Here is a 17110-nt window from a genome sequence, read left to right as displayed (position 1 = left end):
AAGGATTTGGATGGTTAGGGGAAGGTGGTAACCTAGTCCTTATCCGTGAGTAAGAGACTTTCTTCTTCCTCAACTTTTTCAGTTACCTTAATAGTGGTCAGCTATTCCATGCCTTCCAAAGGGAGTTGATAATAGGTAGTATATTTCTAGTAGATTTTGACATTCTTAGTAACTGTGAATCTTTTCTTGCTTCCTTTTCCTCACATGGTTTTGATATCTTTGACAAATTCTTTTGGATTGTTCTTTCTTTTTCTCATTTAGGATCTAATTGAGAAAGTTGTCATTCTGCGAAAGGCTGTACAACTCACCCAAGCCATGGACACTAATTCTGTGGGGGTTCTGCTGGCTGAGAAGATGAGTCAGTATGCCAACTTGCTGGCTGCCCAGGGCAGTATTACTGCAGCGTTGGCTTTTCTTCCCGACAACACCAACCAGGTCAGTAGAATGGACAGTTTGTCATCATTAATGTATGAGTAAGATGAGGCCAGTAAGCACCTTTTGGTGCTCTAGGTAGATGGGCTTTTTTGGAACAGTTAAATTTCTATCACTCAACTGTGGGTGGATGTTAATGATAGTTCTTCAAGGATCATTTTAAGGACACCTGATCTGTGTTAGACAGGATGCTCTTGTAGTATGAAAGATCGCTTTGTGTTGAGGGAAATGAGTGGGGGAGGCCAAATTATTCTGAATCAAATTGCTGATTCTTCATGTAAGATTCTTTTTAGGAATATTTAATATTAGAAAGGTATAAATGTTAGTGAAACAGGTGTGATTATTAAAGTGTCTAGATTCCCACACAATATAATACAGATATTAGCAAGGAAATCTATTCTGTGTGGCACTTTCACCCTGCTTTAATTTCTTATTTCATTTATTTAAAAGGTATACACAGACATTGACACAGACACAAATAGAGAGAGTTCCCATATACTGGTTCACCTCCAAGTGTCTACAAGTCAGGACTGGGCCATCCTGAAGCCAGGAATCTGGAGTTTGTTCTCCCATCCCCATCCCCAGCCCCCAACATTTATTTTTCATTTGAAAGACAGAGTTAGGGTGGAAGGAGAGACAGATCTTCTTCCATTTGTTGTTTCACCCTCCGATGGTCACAACAGTTGGGCTGAGTCAGGCCAGAACCAGAAGCCAGGAGGTTCTACCAGATCTCCCATGTGGGTGCAGAGGCCCATGCACTTGGGCTACCCTCCGTTGCATTCTCAGGCACGTTAGTAGAGAGCTCAATGGGAACTGGAGCAGCTGGAAGTCCAGCTGGTGCAATAAGCAGTGGCTTAACCTGCTGTGCCATAGCATCAGCCTCAGAAACCTGAATTCAATATAGGACTCCCATACGGGTAGCAGGGGGCTAGCCATTTGAGTCATTACCTGCTAAATCCCTGGATGTGCTCCTTGAATTAGAAACAGAGCTGAGATTCAAACCCAGGTATTGCAGTATGAGATGTGGGTACCCTAAGCCTTATTGGAATGTTCCAGAAAGTTCCATCTACTCACATGCTACTATTAAGTGTTTTCATGACTGGCGGATGTCTGAATCCATTTTAATCTGATGCTATTTATAAGGAACAATTGCTTTACATTTCTAATTCATTGTCCTTATTTGGTGTATAATAAAGTTCAGGTTTTTTTTTTTTTTTGATTTATTTGTTTTACTTGAGTCTTCTACCCTTTGCTTCACTCCCCTAATGGCTGCAACAGCCAGAGCTGGACCACTCTGAAGCTGGGTGGCAAGAGTTTTTCCCAGGTCTTCCTGTTGAATGCAGGGGCCCGAGAACTTGAGCCATCCTCTGCTGCTTTCCCAGGCCTTGAGTGGAGAGCTGGATGAGAAGTAGAGCAGCTGTTCACAGACTGGCACCCAGATGAGATGCCAGCTTTGCAAGCAGAGATTTTGTCAGCTGTGGCACTTCCCTAGCCTCACTAGATTATTTGTTTTATTTTAGATTTATTTTTTTTTATTTGAAAAAGCAAAGTTACAGAAAAATCTTTTCTCTGCTGATTCACTCACCTACATGGCTTCTATTGCTGTGGTTGGACGAGGCCAGAACCAAGAACCAGGAGCTTTGTTTGGATCTCCCAAGTGGGTAGCAGGGGCCTGACATTCGTCTGCTGTTTTTCCAGGTGCATTAGCAGGAAACTCAATTAGAAGTAGAGCAGTCAGGAAAGGAAACGGTGCCCTGCCAGGATGCTGGCATCACACTTAACCAACTAGAGTGGAACACTAGCCCCCTGTACTTTTTATTATTAATGTTATTCTGGGTGTCGATGGACTTTTTAAAAGTTGTTTGCAGTATTTTGTGTGTTATAGGGGGATTATCATTAAATATCAGTGAATAAAACTACAAAACTTGATGTGCTCCAGGATTCTAATTGGTTTTGTAAACATTCAATGCTAGGATCCACTTATTACCTCTCTGAATTCTGAATTGTTAATGAAAATATTAATTTTAGGAGCATAGGTTTTTTTTTCTTTACAGCAACATTGCCACTACAGTTTTATGAGGAGGTTAACTTTTTGAAGTTTCATAACTTATTTTTTCAAGTTTATTATTGTATAAAATTCTCCTCCATGAAAGATAATACACATATCTGAAAGAGTTTAGGGGCTGACACTGTTGCAAGCTAATCCTCAGGCTACAAGTGCCGACATTCCACAGTAGTCCTGGTTTGTGTTCCTGCTGTTCCACTTCTGATCCAGCTCCCTGATTGTGGCCTGGGAAAGCAGTGGAGGATGGCTCAAGTCCTTGGGCCCCATGCATTCACTTGGAAGACCAAAAAAAAGCACCTGGTTACTGGCTTCAGATCAGCTAGCTCTGGCTGTTGCAGCCATTAGGGGAGTGAGCCAGCAGATGGAAGAGCTCTCTCTTTCTCTCTCTGTCACTTCTCTTTCCAGCTCTGCCTTTTCAATATAAATAAATAAATAAATAAATAGGAAATTTAAATGATGCCTTTGAACTTGTAGCCAACTTATAGGATTATCTAGTCTTTTAAAAAGATATTTCTTGAAACATTTTAACACATTTTTTTCTATTATTTGATAAATATTTAGAACGTGATCAACTCATACTTTTCTAAGTCTGTATAATTGTAGAGTTATGTGAGCCACAAATCTGAATCTTTCAATTTATTTCAAAAGTATTTTAAATTTCATTTGTCTTAGGTCACTTTTTTCATCCATTACTACCTTTAGCAATTGATACTCTCTTGGAGTCTCCTTTAGTGTATATTGTAAGTTAGTTTTGTAGTTTGGGAGCATTAACCACAAGGAAACTTCAGAAGAGATGCAGTGACAAGTAGGAAGTCATGCTATAATGATGTGAGCATAATTCAAACTCCTGCCTCAGTTAAACTAGAACTTACACTGTAGGTCATTGAATTCCAGTGCCGGTTGTGAATGTTAGAAATCATAATGGCAGGTCCTCAAATGTCAAGGTCTGTGGTGTAATACATATCGAGTGGGGTCTCCTGAATGACCATATTGCTTTAGGACTTTCAATATGCTGCTGTAGTTTGGGTGAATTCTGATAATTTGTTCTTGCTCCTTACAGCCAAATATTGTGCAGCTGCGTGACCGACTTCGTCGAGCACAAGGAGAGCCTTTATCAGTGCAAGAATCAGCTAAAGTTCCTTATGAGAGGCAGCCAGTGTCCAAGGGCAGGCCTGGGCCGATTGCTGGCCACCCACAGATGCCAAGAATGCAAGCTCAGCAATATTATCCCCATGTGAGTATTTATGTGTTTCTGTTCAAATTGAAAGTTTTAGTTTGTTGGACAAGACAGTTCTGATATGGTAAAAGTAGACCACGTAGTACCTTTCTTAGCACTAATACTTTTTAGATAAGTCAAAGTGACATTTATGATCTCCTTTTCAGAGTCATTGCATGGGGCTAGTACTGTGATATAGTAAACTAAGCCTCTGTTGGTGGCAATGGCATCCCATATGAATGCCAGATTGTGTCCTGGCTGCTCCACTTCCAATACAGTTAGCTCCCTGCTAATGGCTTGGGAAGCAGCAGAGGCTCAAGTCCTTGGGCTTCTGTACCCATCTGGGAGACCTGGAGGAAGCTTCTGGCTTCAGGTGTTGAATTGGCTTAGTTTGAGCTATTATGGTCATTTAGAAATTGAACCAGCAGATGAAAGAACTTTCGTTCTGTCTCTTACTCTCTCTCTGTAACTCTGCCTTTCAAATAAAAAATAAGATACATCAAAAAAATAAATCATTGCATTAATCTGGTCAAACAGATTATTTTAGCTGTAAATTAGTTTTTAATTCTATAGGAAATTTTATTTTTTATTATTTCTCTTTAAAGGTATATCTGTCTTTCATGATTTATTTATTTGAATAATGTCTGAAAGTGATAAAATATTATTCTGAGGTTGACAGAAAGGGAGAGACAGAGAACAAGATCTTCTATCCATTGATTCGCTTGCTGATGTTCACATAGCTTGGCCAGGCTAAATGCAAGAGGCTGAACTCCAGCTCAGTCTCCCACATAGGTGCAGCGGCCCAAGGACTTGCTCTGTCTCCCACTGTCTTCCCAGGAGCATTAGCAGGGAGTTAGACAACAAGTCAAACAGCCAGGATTTAAACTAGGACCGGCTTACCCACTGCATTACAGTGCCAGCCCTTGTACATCTGTACTAGAAATTTCTATTTGATTAATTCTATAAACTTGAGTACAGTAGCAGGAATTATCTTGTTAGTGACTTAATTTTGTATTTTTAGTAAACAGTCTTTTTGAGCATCTTTTTGTGACACATTAGTATGGGTTTCTTTTGTTGTCTGTATCTACACAATGAAGAGTATCCAGAATACACATTTTTGGGTGACTTGGATATTAGAGAAAAGTGGGTGACCAAAAGGTTTATGAAGGTGTAGGTTTTAGAGCATGTTGAAGGATTAACAGTTTTAATCTTATTTATTTTTTAAATTATCAAATGTTTAGTCACATAAAATGTGGCTTCTTACTGTGTTACTGTTTCATGTACAAACTTAGAAAAAATTCCAGAACAACAGAGATTCTTCATGTTGTTTGGTGAGAAGTAACTCCCCATAAGTATATAATGTGTGGACTTAACTGATAGCAAACCTAGTAAGTACCTTGTCTGTTTTAAATAGAACAGATTGTTAATAGCATTGGCAGGCATTTTGCACTTCATTGTAGTGAGAGTAAAAATACAATCATGAAATGTTTAAAAAGAAAAAGAAGTCATCTTTTTTTTTTCTGTTGTATTTTTGATTGGTAGCTAACCAGGATAGATTACATTTGAAAGTAACTAGAATTCTCTGTATTTTGTTGTTGTTGCTCATTTAATAAGTTTGTTGTGACTACCTAGTATTCTTGTAGTTGAGTGTATACTGGTGAAAATAATATACAAAAAAGAAAATGATATACAAACATGAATTTTCCTCCTTGCTGAAGATTGTATCAGACTTTCAAAGTCTCTACGGTAGGTGCAACAGAGCAGATGGTGTCTAGGAAAACTGAGACAGATCACAAGTGACCAACCAGAATTTCAAAACCCAGAGCTTGACTCTCTCTCAGCTTTAAGTGGCTGTTCAATGGCCAAAATATTAAATCTCCCAGGTACTTGTGTTAGAGCAAATGCTTTCTTGGAGTACTAAAGCAAGGCAACAGGGGGGAAGAGGCTTTATTTGTTTTTTGGAAGTTTGTCAGAGGAAGAGAGGGAGGGGGAAAGAAAGATTTGCTGTCCACTAGTTCCCTCCCTAAGCACTCAAAACCAGCTGAGCTGGGACATGCAAAGCCAGGAGGGTGGCAGGAACTTAATAACCGCTTGCACTATCACCTAGTATCTTCCCTGGAAATTGAATCAGAAGCAGAACAGCCAGGATTCAAATTAGCCTTCAGAGATAGAGGTGCTGGCATCCCAAGTGGCATCTCGGTGTGCCATAGCACCTGCCTTAGGACACTCTTTCCATCATTGAGTTTAACTAAGTCTTTGTGGGAAAAGGTAAAAATATTCAAAGACTTGTTCTACGTTGATACCAGTTGTTGAATTATAAATAAAGCATTTTTTCTTTTAAATTAAAACATACAGTACCTTAGATAAGTAAAGACAGTGATTTGTAGTTTTAAAGAGGAGTTTGCAGACAGGGCAAACAGGATGCCAGGTTAACAGGACTTCCACTCCCAATCCAGTCAGCACAGCTTGGCCTTTCTTTTGTGTGTGTGTGTTCAAGATTTACTTGACAAAAAAGATCTTAGTGGTTTTAGAGTTAACATTGGAAAGCACTGGACTCCAAGGTAAGTCGCGTGGTGCCATGTGAGAATCCAGGGCTGGGAAGCAGGTGACCCGCAGAGCACCATCTCTGCTCATGGTGGAGTGCGAGGCACCTTAGCAGACCCCTCGTTTCTCTTGCCCTTGCTTTCCTTCCTTCCTGCTAAGGAGAGGACTAGGCTACAGATTCAGCTTCAGTGTTTGCGGTGTGATTGTTAAGCCTTGTGTGGGACTAATGTGGTGTTTGTGGCTCTAATGAAATCCAGAAAAGGGAACTTCTGTCAGGATGTTTGCAGATTAATGGTGGCATGAATGCTATTAATGCTTCAAAAATCACTTTCTTAAGCATTTTTTTTTCTGCCATGTCTTCTTATCCTAGTTTTAGTATCTCACTTTTCCCATTTATTCTTGGTGCTTGAATGGCATTGTCCTCGTGCTTTGATTTATGTTTTTCATATTTGTGTTTCTTTTGCCCCACTCCCATCATTTTGTTATGACTTTGTGTTTTCCGTTTGGTATCCCAGCTACTTTGAAAACATTTGCCTGACTGATGCACATTATCTTGCAGCTCTTTTGGCCTTTTATCTGGCTAGTATTAATACCTTTTGAGGATTTTTTTTTTTCTTTTAACATTTTCATTTTTTATTTTCTGTGATTGGTATTTCTTTGTTCAATTCAGGTTAAAATTGCCCCTACTGTCACTACCTGGAGTAACAAAACTCCTACTGCCCTTCCCAGCCATCCACCTGCAGCCTCTCCCTCTGACACACAGGTATATCCTTCATTATTCCGCTTCGAGCAGGATTCTGCTCACCAAATAGAAATACATAGAGAGAGAGTTATATATTTCCCTACCCCCTTTCTGAAGTGCCCCATCCCTGTCTGTCTGTGTTTTAATGCTTCTGTGGTGCGAGAAGCAGTCTTTAGCAATTTCCTTATCCCTTCTCTTTTTTTGGCAGTTCAAAAAATGTCTTGAACTGGAACTCGTCAACAATGGTTTAAATGTAATTTCTCTTAGAATTTCTTTATCTTTTTTTTTTTTTAGCTTTGCAGAGTTTGAGGAGAAATAAAATTTTTCTTTTTGACATGCATATTTATAGTTCTAAAGTATGAAATAGTAATGGCAATTAGAAACAGAAAATCCTGGTGACATTATAAGTATCACTGACACTGTTTTATGAGGCTGTTACATCTTTGGCCATTCATTGCAGTTATTTTTTTGGACATGTCTGTTTAAAAATCATTTTGAGGTTATAAAATGCGATGTTGCTTTTGCAGTAAATTTAAAAAAAAAATGAACATGGCATTTTATTTCAGAGATTATAAATTCATCTTGTGAGGTTGTTGCTTCCAATGTAATCCTCTTTTTTTGACCATATTCTTACTTCCCAGGGAGAAAATCCTCCACCTCCAGGTTTCATAATGCATGGAAATATTAACCCAAATGCTGCCACTCCGCTTCCCCCATCTACGGGTCATATGCATGGCCAGGTACCACCTTATCCGCAGCCACAGCGTAAGTAGTGCAACCCTAATGTTCTTTCACAGCAGCATAGCTGATGTAGCAGCCATTCACTTTGGACAAAGTGCGAATCAGTTCTGCCCAGGACTGCTAAATCCCTGCAGTGGAGGAACACGGTTTCCCAAGAAGCATCCGGCTTGAATCAGCAGGCTGGGCAGTAGCTCCTGTCCTGTCACTGTGTTTGGAGCATTTGACTCCTTTGCCTGAGCCATCACTTGGACCTGTTAAAGAGATGCAGATGTCCCACACTTTTGGTGTAAAGAAATACAATTTTAAAAATTATACAGTGCAATCTTTTCCTTTAGGGAATGTAAATTCTTCTGGGAAAAGTGGTTCCAAGGGACATTTGCTGTTACTGCTGTTTATCCATTTTATTTATTTATTTTTAAAATAGGCCTGTTTAGAGCAGAAGTGCCACTATCTGCCCACCCTCCCCACGGTCCGTCCACCTCTGCTTCTGCGGTGGTAGATTCAGTGAAGCTGCGCTGAACCCCCCATTGTCACCCAAAGTCCACTGTTTGCACACATTAACTTGTACTCTTGGAATTGTAGATAGAGCTTCTGGATTTTATTGCTTTTTTAAAAAGTAGTTTATTTGTTGATATTTATTCTATGGGTTTCAACAAATGTAAAATCACATTATCCATTATTAGGGTTTAATTTTTTGTTTTGTTTCATTATAGAAAATGCACTTGGGAATATTAAAAACAAAATGTGCTCGAAATTTTAAGAGCAAAGAAAAAAATTTAAAAAGAAACACCGAATCTCAAATGAAAAAATTAACAAGACAATTTACAAAAATTACAATTAATTGCAGAAACAAGAACTAATCTAGATAACCACCATTTGTGTTAAAATAATGTTCTCACTTTCCATGAATGTAAATACGAGACAGTGTTTCTTTCAAGTGTTCAGTGTGAACATGTGCTTGAGAGTACTAATAGAAGCGCGTCACAGTTCTGCTAGGTACCTACCCTTGGTCATAAAGATCACCCTAATTTAAATTTAAGTCTTTGCTTTAAAACATTGGTTGGCTCTCTTGCTTGATTGGCTCTTAACCCCCTCCATGCAGTATGTAAATTCATTAAAGTACTGGCTCTCTCCGGGCTTACAGAATTGACTCTTAGTCTGGAAAGACCCTCAGATTCAGAATGTGGGAAACCGATGATTTTACAAGGTTTGGGAGAAGATAACTGATTCATGATAGTGTTAACGCTGCAGTTTTTATTGGGGACAGATCTTGAACTGCCACCATACTCCATGTACCTTTTTCTGTAGTTTATTCTGAGTAGAGTCCCTAGAATGATATAGCTTTTTGGGTTTCTGTTGTAGTATGAATAAACTTGAACTAACCAAAATTTCTGTTTCTTCTTCTTGATGTAGCTTATCAACCAGCCCAGCAGTATCCCTTCGGAACAGGGGGGTCAGCACTGTATCGACCTCAGCAGCCTGTTGCTCCTCCTGCCTCAAACGCTTACCCTAACACCCCTTACATCTCTTCTGCTTCTTCCTATTCTGGGCAGTCTCAGCTCTATGCAGCACAGCACCAGGCCTCCTCACCTACCTCCAGCCCTGCTGCTTCTCTCCCTCCTCCCCCTTCCTCTGGAGCATCCTTCCAGCATGGCGGGCCAGGAGCTCCACCGTCATCTGCAGCTTATGCACTGCCCCCTGGAACAACAGGTACACTGCCTGCTGCCAGTGAGCTGCCTGCGTCCCAGAGAACAGGTCTGCGCTTGAAAGGGGTGTGGTTTGGCTCCCTCCTTCCTTTGGTCATGAACAGCTGGGTGGATGGGGACATGTGTTATTTCTACCTGATTGTAAATGGGTACTGTGAGGTGTTGGTGGGGGCCTCATACCAAATTCTAGAACTGAAAGTGTTCTCATAATATCTTGAGCAGCTGAATTAGGAAAAATCACAGCTTCAAAATAGCAGAAAATATGTGATGTACCATTGAAAGTAAGCTATGAATGGGCACAATGTAGTGTTTGGAATCAGTCTAGTGGACACTAATTTCTTTTGTGTTTTCATGGGGAAAGCTTTGGTTTTTAAAATCATTTGCAACTTAAACTCATTCATGGAAGTTAGTACAGTATCTTAATGAAGTATTGCAAATTTTATTTTATTTACTTATTTTTTTAAAGATTTATTTATGCTTATTACAAAGTCAGATAGACAGAGAGGAAGATCTTTCGTCCGATGATTCACTCCCCAAGTGAGCATAACGGCCGGTGCTTTGCCAATCCGAAGCCGGGAACCAGAAATCTCTTCCGGGTCTCCCACATGGGTGCAGGGTCCCAAAGCTTTTGGCCATCCTCGACTGCTTTCCCAGGCCACAGGCAGGGAGCTGGAAGGGAAGTGGAGCTGCCCGGATTAGAACCGGCGCCCATATGGGTTTCCGGCACGTTCAAGGCCATGCCACTGGACCCAAATTTTATAATTTTATTTGTTAAAAATTCACTAAGATCTCATCATGCTGGGCTGAGAGAAGAGGAGCATTCAACTTTGACTGTGTATTGTAAGAGTAAAGTCAGTGTACAGTAGTAAGTGCAGTGTCCACTATGGTAATACTGCCTTCTTGAACATTTTGGAAATTTCCAGGATTTTTTTTTTTTTTTTGGTCTTACGTAGTTGTGTTTGAGTATTTCTAATTAAACTCATAATTTTGTAAAATTTTCATGATGAGATATATCTTTATTAATTTTGCATTTTATAATTACAGAAGTACCCGCTGTTTCAGTATGCGTGTACAGTATGCGTGTACAGTATGTAGTGATTGCTTCAGGGTATTGTCTCTCACTTCACTCGCCTGCCTTTTTTTTTTCTTCGTGGTAAAATACAGTTTTATACATTTTTAAATTCTTAATATTACAGTTAGAGCATTGTGTTCATTTTATGGATAAGGTTGTATTATCTGGTTTTCACTTTGGGGTGCTCAAAAGAGGCCTCAGAAGTACACGATATAAAAAAAGAACCCATCAGATTAGCACAAGAACCACTTCCACAAAAATTGAGTGTACAGATTGTCTGGGTTTGTGTTTCAGCTTGGCTACTCAGTATATGATTTGAGTAATTTCCTAAGTTTCAGTTTCCTCAGAGAATAACAGTAGTACCTATCCATCAAGAGAGATTGAATGTGTTAGTGCATTAAATACTTTTGAAGACAGCGATTGGTATATCAGAAGCACTGTTTATCTTTAAAGATTGATTGTTCATTTTGAAAGTTAAGAGTGAGAAATTCCAACTCCCCAGATGGCTACAGTCAGAAGCTTCGTCCAAGTCCGCTGAGTGGATGCAGTGGCGCAAACGCTGGGGCGTCATTCACTGCTTTCCCAGGCGTGTCAGCAGTGGTTGGTTTAGAAGTAGAGCAGTCGGGACACAAACCAGCACTCACATAGGATGCTGGTGTCACAGGCAGTAGGTTTACCTGCCATGCCACAGCACCAGCCCAAATAAACACATTTTTTCAAAGTTAACTGTAATGATAGAAAACGTTACTCAGAGCTCTGTGCATTTTAATATTTAAAAGAGGTTTCCTTTTCAGGTTATAAATTATGGCTTTGAATAGGTTGGCAAAAAAAAAAGATGAGGTGACGCTAGCTATTTCTAATTCCAAAGTTATTAAAGATTTATTTATTTATTTATTTATTTATTTATTTATTTATTTACTTTTGAAAGAGAGAGAGAAAGATATTGAGAAAGATGTTGCATTCCCTGGCTCACTCCCTAGGTGGCACAGCAGCCAAGGCTGACGTAGGCTGAAGCTGGGAACCTGGAACTTCATCCGGGTCTGCCTTGTGCTGGGGCTGTCATGCAGCGCTTTTTCAGGCCGTTAACAGAGCTGGGTTAGAAGCAGAACAGCAGGACGCTCATCCACACCAGTATGGGATGCTGGTATTGCAGGCAACATCTTTAACCATTACACCACAATGCTAATTCCTCTGATAATGTCCTAATAAGTATGGATATGACATTTTCTTTCCTTTGTGCTTCTTAAAGATTTATTTATTTATTGAAAGACAAAGTTACAGGGTAGGGTGGGGGAGATGAGAAAAACCCGCCATCCTTTGCTTTACTTCCCAGAGTCACAATGACCAGAACTGGGCCAGTCCAAAGCCAGGAGTCAGGAGTTCCTTTTAAAGTCTAATGAACGTTTGGTCCCAGAATTATACATGCATTTTCATCTCCTTTTTTAGTGTAAAATGTTAAAATCCCTAATAGTAAAAATCACACACACGTAATACTCACACTCATGAGTATGCTATAGTCATCCTCTGTTACCTGTTAGGAATATAGTGCAGGATCCCCAGCCAAGAACCACAGAAGTGCTGAATTTTGCATATACTATGTTTTTTCCTATTCATATAAGCCTATGAAAAAGTTAAATTATTTAGACATATTAAAACTAACAGTAATTATGAACCAGAATGATTATTACTGTATACTGTAATAAATCTGACATAATTGCTATTTCACCTTAGGACCGATGATTATGTAAAATAAAGGTTACTTGAGCTCAAGTACTCTGATACTATTGGCATGGTAACAAGATGGCTACTAAGTGTCTAGGGAGCAGGTTAGAATGCTTAGTACATGCACACTGAACATAGGGATAATTCATGTCCCAGGAGGAAGGGAGCTGAATGCACAAGATTCCATCATGCTGCTCACAGTGCTGCACAATTTAAAACTTAAAAATGGCTTCTTTCTGGAATGTTCCATTTTATATTATCAGTCCGTATTTGACTTCCAGTAATTGGAACTATGAAAAATAAAGCTACTATGTGTATGTGCACTGTCCTTTGTTACTCAGATAAATGTACAGTGATACACTACAGATAGCTTCAGTTGTTGCATTTTTATTTAAAGATTTATTTTTATTATTTTTTTATTGGAAAGGCAGATATACAGAGAGGAGAGATAGAGAGGAAGATCTTCCGCCGATGCTATGCCGATCCGAAGCCAGGAACCTTTTCCGGGTCTCCCACGCGGGTGCCGGGTCCCAAAGCTTTGGGCTGTCCTCCACTGCTTTCCCGGGCCACAAGCAGGGAGCTGGAATGGAAGCGGGGCCGCCAGGATTAGAACTGGCGCCCATATGGGATCCCGGGTGTGCAAGGTGAGGACCTTAACCACTGCGCCATCGAGCTGGGCCCAGTTGTTGCATATTTTAGAGAGGAGTGCTACTTCATCTCTAGTGGATGAGTGAAGATAGTACGTGTTCTGAATAGTTGAGTAATGTCACAGTAGATTAAGCTGCTACTGTGTTGCTGGCATCTCATAATAGAGCACCATTTTGAGACCCTGCTGCTCTGCTTCTAATCCAGCTCCCTGTTGAAGAGCGTGGAAAAGCAATGAAACGTGCCGCAAGTGCTGGGCCCCTGCCACCCGAGTGGGAAATCCAGATGCAGTTCAGACTCCTCTTTTCAGCCTAGCCCAGTCCCAGTCGTTAGAGGCCATTTGGGAAGTGAACCCTTGGATGCAGATCTCTCTGTGTCTCCCCCTCTCTGATGTTCTCTGTCTTTCCAATAAATGAAATAAACCTTACCAAATAATAATTGGCTAATAATCAGAGCTCTTAAGTGAAAGAGGTAGCATGGAAATCAAGGAAATCCTCACTTAAAAAGTGGTACAGGGAAAAAGGGAAGGAAATAAGATTGAGCTGATGTTGGACACTATTTTTTTATTGTTTTATATTTTCTTATTTATCTCAGAACTCGGAGAAATAACATTTATTATTTTTTAATTGTACGTGAGGAAACTGAGTTCCTTAGGGATTAAACTTATAAAATTTTCTCAGGTGTGCAATAGGATTGAGCAAGTTGAGATACAAACCCAGGTTCTTTCAGTCTTCAAAGCTCCTGTTCCTTCTGCACCAGATAGTCTAGTCTTGATATAGATGATGGAAAAGTGCCCAGCCTGGGGATTGCGAGAGTCGTATAGCAGCACCGCCCAGGAGTTTGTTACGTTATAATTTAGTGTACATATTTGCATGGGTGTTCTTTCTCTCTGTAAGCAAAACAGCATTTGGCTGCGCCCTGTGAAAGTTAGTCTGTGAATGCAAAGTAACATAGTGCTCTAACCTGGCTGAAAACAGAGTAAATAATAAGAAACCAAACATTTTTCAGTGTTTGGCATGCACTATACCTAGCTGCTCTGTTGCACATTAACAGTCTCCTGTATTTTATATTAACAGTTAATAGCTTAACTCTGTTCTTTTTTTACTTCCTAAGAATTTTGATCATTATATAAATAATTCTGTGTGAAAACATTGTCTTTGTTCTATGATCATGATTTTATTCAGCATTTCGAAATTCCAGTTGACAGTGGATAATTGCTGTCATAGACATAGACTTTTGGTTCTCCCATGAATAAACCACAAACATTGATTCAGTAAATTCTTAATGATGACCTGTTTGATCTTGAATTGGAATTACCCCAAGGATGGGGAGGTAGAAAGGCACAGTGCATTTCTATCGAGCAGCAGCTAAGCTGAAGCCTACAGTTTGTATCTGGGCTCAGTTTTAGGGAACCTTTTATGCAGGGCAAGAAGGGCAGAGGTTAGTAAGATGAGAGATTGTTGTGCAGGACTTTGAGCAGGTGAGTGGTGCTGAGGGAGCATCAGCTGAAGGGGGCTGCAGGGTGGCCTGTGGACAGCACACCAACGGAGCGGGGCAGCAAAGCTGGCTGGCTCTCCAGGGTCTGCGTGTGGAGTGGCCAGCCCGGGACAGCAGGGAGCAGCCTCTGTTCCAGGAGAAGTGGGCACTGCCCAGTTCACTTATTTCATTGATTTGTTGGTTGGTTAACTTTCTTGCCTCTGGTTAAATGTGTGCTCATTTTTAAAGGGAAAGTGCTTTCAAAAGTGAAGTCTCTAGAATTTTACTCAGAAAAATTATTTTCTAATAAAGCAGCCTTTGAAGTTTTCACCTATGCATACAGTCTTATACTTGTGCTTATTCAACAATTTTGAAGGGTCATAGTATTGCATGTTTTTGTGAAACAGTTTCTTAAAATTTTGTCTTAATTTTTATGAATTTCCCTAAAACTGTAGGACCTGGTTTTACTGGTTTCAGGTAAAGTGAATGGAGCATTATAGCCTTCCTTACTTTAATTTTATCTTGGGTCACTGAAAAATGGCTGCAACGATTTATGTCTTTTTACATTTGATCTTTGATTTTATGACTTTTTAAAAAAATACAACCTGCTGGCTTGCAACGATAGGAAGAGTTTATGTATAATGAGGATTCCCTATTCCTTGCCTTTCAAAAGATTATCTAACCAAAACTTACCATGACATTGGCATCATACTGAGATCCAAGGCAACTGGAAAGTATCTTAGCCACTGTATCCATCCTGTCATTGTATTCTCCACGAGTTCCTGAGAAGGTCCCTGAGAAGAGGCGTTCAGCTAAGGGTGGTGTGCAGCCCCGCACTCAACGTGCAAGAGCAGCAGGCCCCTGTTTCTTCCCAAAGAATTCTGTGGAGGACCTGGTCTCCACACCAGGGAGATGAGACTTCAGCAGGGTCCAGTGATGAGATAGGTTAATTCCCAAGTTGCCCCTAGATTTTTGTTTTTAAAAGATTTATTTATTTTTATTACAAAGTCAGATATACAGAGAGGAATATCTTTCATCTGATGATTCACTCCCCAAGTGAGCACAATGGCCGGTGCTGTGCCATCTGGAGCCAGGAGCCAGGAATCTCCTCTAGGTATCCCACATGGGTGCAGGATCCCAAAGCTTTGGGCCGTCCTCAGCTGCTTTTCCAGGCCACAAGCAGGGAGCTGGATGGGAAGTGGAACTGCTGGGATTAGAACCAGCACCCATATGGGATTCCAGCGTTTTCAAGTACTTGGGTTTCTGCCACCCACATGGGAGACCTGGGTTGGGTTCCTGACTGTTTCAGCTCGGCCTAGTCCTGGCTGTGGAGGACACTTGGAGAGTGAATCAGCAGATGGGAGCTCTGTCTGCGTTTCTGGCTCTCGCTGCCCTGCAAGTAGATGACAGAGAAGAGAGGGAGACATGAAATGAGTAACCTTGACCCTGTAGCATCCCCAGCACATCGGCAGTAAATTTAAAAAAATAATTTGTTCTTTATAGAAATGGGTGGGGGGAAGGGGAGAAGATGTTAAATTAGACTTTGGAATGTTTTCAGTAAAACTATGTAAATGACTTTTACTTTTTATCTACAGAAATTCAGTTTATCCAAGACCAGGCATTTATGTTGGAAGGTGAATTGGTTGTAAAATATACTTGGTAATACCTGAATCATTAAGTACAATTGATGAATGAACAAAAACAATAATGCATGTAAATTTGAAAGCTAATGATCCAAAAATGTGATTAGTATAATTTTTATTTAGCCTTGATTCAGTAAAATTTGCTAGCTGATTGACTTTATATCATGACACAAAACAGCTTTAAATCATAAAAGCTGTATATTTTATAAAGACATAAAGGGAACAGCTTGTAAGATTGTCTTAGGTAATGGGACGAGGTGGCTGAGTGGTTAAAGCGATAGACTGCTAAAGATTATCTTAGGTATGGGTAAAAATAAAAAGTCATGAAAGAGACTTGAATGATTGATACCTGATCAGAGATGTAAGCATTTTCCAAGAAGCTGGCATAATTGAACTCGGAGTACTTTAGCCTGATTTTGTGTCCCACCTCCTGATAAACTTGTGGATACAGGGTGGTTAGGAGATCTGTAGTTTAAAAGTTTGTGATGTTATGCGTGAATCAGGTTCTTTGGCTTGCTCAACAATTTTGTGATTGGATGTCATGCATATCAAACAAATAAAAGTTAACATGCTGAAAAATAGTTTATTGGAAGAAGAGTAATTTGTTATCCTTATATATACACATGCACGAAACTATCTTTACCAGTTATCTGGGTCCATGATAGGACAGATTATAATTTGCACTTGATGAAAAATGTTATGATTTAAAATTTACTGTGGGACCAATAAAAATAAATCTTTAAAAATTTTTTTTGGCTTTGGGGACCAGTGTTGTGGCACTGCAAGTGAAGTCACTGCGTGCAGTGCTGGCTTCCTATATGCTTGAATACTGTCTGTCCCATTTCCCATCCAGCTCCCTGCTAATGTGCCTGGGAAAGCAAGGGAAGATGACCCAAATGCTTGGGTCCCAGCATCTACATGGGAGACTTGGAAGGCACTTCTGACTCCTGGCTTTGGCCTGCCCAGGTTTGGCTGTTGTGGCCATTTGGGGAGTGAACTAGTGAATGGAAACTCTGTCTCTCCTTATGTACCCCTCTGTAACTGTACCTTTCAAATCTTTTTTTTTTTTTAATAAAATGATCCTGTTTTCAATATGCTTTTTCTCC

General features: G+C 40.1%; 1 protein-coding gene across 5 annotated transcripts in view; it reads left to right on the top strand.

Moving 5' to 3' along the window:
- Nucleotides 1-17110, top strand: part of SEC31A (SEC31 homolog A, COPII coat complex component) — a 69796-nt gene that overhangs the window by 42442 nt on the left and 10244 nt on the right. For 2 of the 5 annotated variants that reach the window (XM_040967452.1, XM_040967450.1), the window contains 4 exons: nt 262-435; nt 3558-3731; nt 7641-7764; nt 9154-9450. In XM_040967452.1, coding sequence (XP_040823386.1) covers nt 262-435; nt 3558-3731; nt 7641-7764; nt 9154-9450 — 769 coding nt within the window. Of the gene's footprint in view, nt 1-261; nt 436-3557; nt 3732-7640; nt 7765-9153; nt 9496-15956; nt 15996-17110 lie in introns of all 5 variants that reach the window. The other 3 variants (XM_040967451.1, XM_040967448.1, XM_040967449.1) reach the window with 2 other exon arrangements.

Source organism: Ochotona curzoniae, unplaced genomic scaffold (assembly GCF_017591425.1).
Source record: "Ochotona curzoniae isolate NIBS_2020 unplaced genomic scaffold, NIBS_Ocur_1.0 scaffold_4506, whole genome shotgun sequence".
NCBI classification, from domain to species: domain Eukaryota; kingdom Metazoa; phylum Chordata; class Mammalia; order Lagomorpha; family Ochotonidae; genus Ochotona; species Ochotona curzoniae.
This window is presented reverse-complemented; position numbering and strand designations above follow the sequence as displayed.